General features: G+C 29.3%; 1 protein-coding gene across 1 annotated transcript; it reads left to right on the top strand.

Moving 5' to 3' along the window:
- Positions 1-3,729: 3,729 nt before the first annotated feature.
- On the top strand, positions 3,730-5,957 carry LOC110660679 (F-box/FBD/LRR-repeat protein At1g13570). The gene is made up of 4 exons (XM_021819054.2): positions 3,730-3,853; positions 4,164-5,019; positions 5,102-5,260; positions 5,377-5,957. Exons 2-4 carry the CDS (start codon positions 4,204-4,206, stop codon positions 5,686-5,688), a joined length of 1,287 nt encoding a protein of 428 aa, XP_021674746.2. The 5' UTR covers positions 3,730-3,853; positions 4,164-4,203; the 3' UTR covers positions 5,689-5,957.
- The last annotated feature ends 183 nt before the right edge of the window (positions 5,958-6,140 follow it).

Raw genomic sequence — 6,140 nt, 5'->3', positions numbered from 1 at the left:
ACAATAGTTTCTCGACTATTTACATCAAGTAAATTTCGAGGACGAAATTTTTATTAGAGGGGGAGAATTGTAACACCCTCACTTTAGATAGTCCGTATATTCTACTATTCTGACGATTATTGTCTGTTCGGATAGCTAGGATGTCTTGAACTACACTCAAACTAGAGTGAGAAGGCATAAATTGACTGAATAAAGAATAAGAAAAATTAAGGAAAAATAAAAAGAATGAAACACAATGAAGTTAAATGAGTAGGTGCCCTAGCGATGGGTGACATAACGGGAAGTAGCGGTGAAGATAGCTAGTAACCCTAAATCCGAGGGGAATCCCGTGAAATAATTTATGGGATGCCAGAGAAGAGTTACGGCACCCTAGGTAGCATTAGAATGTCAAGAAAAGGTTAGTAGAATCTTTAAGATCGGTACAGACAGTTTTGGCTCCTTAAGCCAAATGGAGGGCATTTTGATCATTTCGTCTTCAGAGATGATTTTTAACCAACTTGTCAAATTGAGTAAATAAATTATATGACATAAAATATAAATAAAAATTGATGAAAATTAATATTGTAAATGATAAGACATGATAGGGTGCTCCGGTACCGAATGTAGCACGCCTTACTTGGCCACACTGTAGACGGGAGAGGGGTATTACATTTACCATTTCATATTTTAAAATTTTTAAATAATACAATATATATATATTTAAAAAATCATGGTTTTCTTTATTAGTTGTAAGAAAAAATTAAAAGTAATTAATTAATTATTTAATGAAGCATTTTCAAAAATAATTTAATACATTTACTATTTGTCATTGTTATAATTATTAATTATAATAAAAAAATCTTATGTATATATCTATGCATATTTTCATTTACATACTGCATAACTTTTTTTTTTTATTAATTAATCTGAAATTGATATGTGACATAGATATAGATGAAACATAAAGGCATTAAAATATGCTATGTGTTTTATTTTTTTTCATTTCATCAATTTCTTTTTCAGGACAATTCAGAAAAAATAAACCTGAGGAATTGAAGTTTTATCTTTAATTTTACTAACTTTATTGTTACAAAAATAAGGGAAAAGAGAGATTCTAAATGTTTTGCTAAATTCTTGGGTAACTTTTCTATCATCTATATATCAAACTAATTTAATTAAGTCAAATTAATTTTTTGAATAAAATCATTTTTTACATAATTTTTAACCTTCATGCTAACGTTTATTTTTTCTTATTAATTTATAAGATATAGTATTTTATATTATTTGTAAAATTAGAATAAGATTGACAAAAAAATTCTTCTATATATTAACTTAAAAATATTTAATTCTATTATAGCTACTTTCATAATAAAAGCACAGAACATTTGATAATGCTATAATTTGCATTTTTCGTATTTTTTGCTCAGTGACATCTCTTCATAAGATTTAGGATAATTGATTCAATTTAAGTAGCAATAAAATCAAATAAATAAAACATAAATAGGAAATAATTAAATTTAAAAAATAAAAATTAAAAATTAAAATAATAATTATCCATTAAAATTATAAACCTTCAAATTCATTTTATTTTTCTATTTTTAATATATTAGTTTCGCTATTTCATTCTCCTTTTTAATTTATTTTTTCATTTAATTCATTATTCTCTTCAGCAATACTGTTCTCTTGGCTCGAGGAAATCGGCACTTTTAGTGTCGCTTTATATCTATAAATATTTTAAATAATTACAAAATAATATCATAATTTAAAAAAAAATTATTGAAACATATAGAAGAAAAATGTAAAGAAATTGAAATTTAAATAAATGCTAATTTTTCATTATTATTCTATTAACTTAAACTAAGGATATATAACTTTCTCCATCATTAATTATATTAATTTGTTATATTAATTTGAAATAATTATGAATTCTACAGGAAAGTCTATCAAAGCGAAGATTACCATTTTGTTTTGTGAGAGTCAAATTAGCATTAAAAGATGCCTTTTTGGTCATAATATCTTTCCAATAGCCATTGAATGAATACGCCTAGCAATAGAAAAGCAACATTTCAATTATGTGATGAAACTAAACTAAATTAACACTATGGCTACAAGAAAAGAAAGATTAAGTAAAATAAGATCATTTAGAATAATAGGATTTCGATGTTAAAAAATCAATCTCAATCTCACCTAAACATTCTGGTCCATAGCAGATGGAATAATTTCATAACCAAAGTTATTGCATGACAGATAACTCCATCTAAAAAACTTTAGTAGGACCTCAGTTCTAAACACGCAAACACTCATCCATGCAGTGTAACGAAATCATAGAGTATTTTGCTTAGATAACATGGAATAGTAGTATTAATTTACTACACAAAATAGTGGCATCAAATTTGAATTGAAGAGTCTATTGTGTATCTTGCCTGATTGATTAATCTTGATGTATTTTATTTGATTTAATATCTATTTTCCTTTTTTTTTTTTAAAACTTACTGTACAGTGAAATAAAAATCGCTAACTTCAAATATTAAGTAGAGAAGATATGATATAAAATTAAGAAAAATGAGCAAAATGGGTTAGAATTTCCGCCAACCATCATTGCTTCAACTCCCTTAGGTTTCTCAACAAATTAGATAATGCATCTTGTGTTGTCAATCTTCATCAGTACATGATCTAAATACGTGGCTACAAAACAAATCGTTTGAGATGAATTTTAAAATTCATGAATAGGATGACATAAAAGTACATTAAACTACTTGTCCCTAAAAAATAAGTACATTAGACTATTTGTCATTCATGGGCATGCATGAAACAATAATATCTGCATTTGAATCAATATGCTTCTATGATTGCAGTAGACATTGATAAGCACATTAAGTCATACTTTAAGAAATCAAACACGTAATGAAAAACATCATTAATTTAACAATCCATTGTAATTAAATATTGGCCATACTCTACATTCTTGTTCTTTGCATCTACATGGAATGTATGAAAGCCAATTAGTTCCATTCATACCAATAAATTCAAGCCTTTAAAAGTGTCAAAAGTCTTAACCCTCACCTAAAACACTCAAATGAATTGTCACATGGCATGAACTGTTTCTTGGTGTTTTACTTGTAGTAATATGCAACATTATAAGTTATAATCCTAATCCAACAAATATTCTTGAAGTCTATTATATATTACAATCCCCTATAGAAGAGTTTCCACCAAAGAAGAATTTGTATACATACACATTTTCTTGTCCATATAAATAGCAATAAAATTTTTCAATATCCCTAATTAATTGATGTATTATTTATAATATTAGAAAATCTTAATTCGTACTATAAAAATGAAATGAAGCTAAGAATTATATATATATATATATATATATATATATATATATATTGAAATCCCACTAGAAATCTAATATTTATCTTTTATCTTTATTCTTTTCCAATCCCTTCAAATTAAATTCCTCTTATAATTTATATTTTTTATTTTAATTAATTATTTCTTATAAAATTTTATATTTAATTGAAATTATAGTATAAATAGGACTAAGAATTTTAAATTTATCTGAACTCTAAAATTAAGAATTTTAAATTTATTCAAACATTAAAAATAATTTAAATAATAAAAATATAATTATAATTAATTTAAAAGATAAAGGGCATTCTTGACAAAGCCAATGTTCCTTCTCTCCCTCTCCACATTTATTATAATTTGTCTCTCATTGGAGAAGAAGCATTGCCGTATACAGAACTCGTAGGTCTCAACTTCTGGTACTCTTTATCCGTTTGAGGTTTCAACAATCCTAGCTCACACAGAAGTCTCCTATTTAAGGAGGAGCAAAGAGACCCTCCATTCTGGAATCTCTCTACATTGGGTATGTGACCCTTTTGTTTTGTTCTTGCTGAGTTTATGGGCTTTATGATATTGGATTGTTTATCTGATTTTTGGCATGTATTTTTTAGCGTTTGAGCAGTTTCAATTATGATTAATTTTCTTATACTGTTGTCTATGCACACAAGCTTGCCTGCATCCGCAAGTGTTATTGTAAAACATAGGAAATTAAATATAAGTGCTCGTGATTATTACTGATCGCATAATGCCTTTTTGTTCTATTTTACGTTTGCATATGGAAATATTAATGGATTAGTTCATTTATAGACACTCTTTGGCTACTCTTTGTTCAGGACTCAACATAAACAGTACGGGTACAGCCATCATAGAAAGATGACCACAGATGAATCAAATTCTGATATGATCATCGACTTGCCTGATAATGTTATAGATTGCATCCTCTCTAAACTGCCAATTAGAGATGCAGTAAGAACCAGTATGCTGTCCAAAAAGTGGAGGTATAGGTGGATTACACTTCCGTACCTTGTATTTGCTTATAAAGCTTTTTTGGGAGGTAAAGGTGAATTCGAGGAGAATAAATTCGTCAAATTCATCAATAATGTTCTCTTTCTTCATGATGGTCCTATACTTAAGTTTGCTCTTTCAATCAGTTGCATGAGGAGCTATCCGGAAATGGATCAATGGATAGTTTTCTTATCAAGGAAAAATGTTGTGAATTTCACACTCGAGAATTGGAATGGTGAACGGCATAAATTACATTCTCGATTCTTTTCTCTTCAGAAGCTCACCAACCTGAAACTGCGTAGGTGTATAATCAACCCTCCTGCGGATTTTAGTGGATTCAAATGCCTCAGAAGCCTAGAGTTATATCGGATCACTATTGCAGATGATGCACTTGAGAGTTTAATCTCCAGTTGCCCACTGCTCAAAAAGTTGAAATTGTATGGATTTAACTATGTTGATCGTCTCAACATTCAGGCTCCTCAGCTGAAAAAGTTATATTTCTTTGGTAAATGCAAATCCATGTGCTTTGGAAATACCCCACGTTTAGCTGAATTGGAGATTCGATTGAAAAAACTACCTGAAATTGCTGGACTTTCACTGCATGAAAAATCAATCAATTTGTATGAAAATGTTGGATTTTTATCAAGTGTTAAAAGGTTGTGTGTTGGATATCATTTTCTTAAGGTAAATTATCTTTGCTTGTTTAATATTATCTTATTCTTACATTATTCATCATCCAAGTTTTTTATTGTCTTTCTTTCTCAAGTTCCTGGCTGCAGGTAGTGTACCAAAGAAGCTTCCAATTACTTTGAAGAATCTAAGCTCCATTGAATTATTTGATTTGCCTTTCGATGATTTGGATGTAGTTTCTTGTACTCTTTTGTTGATGCAAAGCTCCCGCAAACTACATGATCTAAATATTAAAGTGAGTTCTGACATATAATAGCTCTTATTTTATATACTAGATACACCTTGTTAGATTGAAGATGGACGGTTGATCTAATTTTACACTTGCTGAACTGATTTGATTATCTTCACCAGGCTGACAGCAACTCTTCTGCTGACATGGAATCTGTAGTCAGGTTTTTGATAGAAGAAAACTGCTCATTTTATCTCCGGAAGCTCTTATATGTAAAGCTAACATATTTTTCTGGTGTGACGCCTGAAATGGAATTCATTAAGTTTATACTTGTCAAATCACCTTTGCTCCAGATGATGATTGTTGAACCGAATGAAGATGATCCTTTCTACATTGAATCAAGGGTGACGAAGGACTTGATTCGCTTTCCTCGTGCCTCAAAAACAGCAGAAATCATATACAACACAGCTGAAATTACGTCTAGAGTTGGTTGATTTATCTACTTTTTTGCTTTGAAGGCTGTGAGAGAACTAACTTGATTTATCTACCTTTTTTGCTTTGAAGGGTGTCCATTAGAATGGGCTCTAGCACAGCAAGGGCTACAGGTTACGTTCCTACATTTAAAGTTCATATTTGCATTTTTTACTTGATGGAAACCTGCAATTTCACATTCATTTACCAATAGAAGAAGACTTGGTGTAAGCACATGGTTAGATTTGCTACTTAATCTTTCAACTTAATCATCTTATTTGCTTTTGGTATATATATTAGCTTCAATTTAATCTTATATTTGTCCTCTTTTTCGTATTGGCCTCTCAATTATGAAATTCTGTTTTTTAAGCATTTATGTTTAAAAATGAAAAAGACCCTGCCACATTCCAATATGATCTCTCAGATTTAACTTGCGGAGGGTAACATAACGTCTCAAGAGTGGATGAATGATGTG

Source organism: Hevea brasiliensis, chromosome 13 (genome assembly GCF_030052815.1).
Source record: "Hevea brasiliensis isolate MT/VB/25A 57/8 chromosome 13, ASM3005281v1, whole genome shotgun sequence".
In the NCBI taxonomy this organism is placed as follows: Eukaryota; Viridiplantae; Streptophyta; class Magnoliopsida; order Malpighiales; family Euphorbiaceae; genus Hevea; species Hevea brasiliensis.
This window is presented reverse-complemented; position numbering and strand designations above follow the sequence as displayed.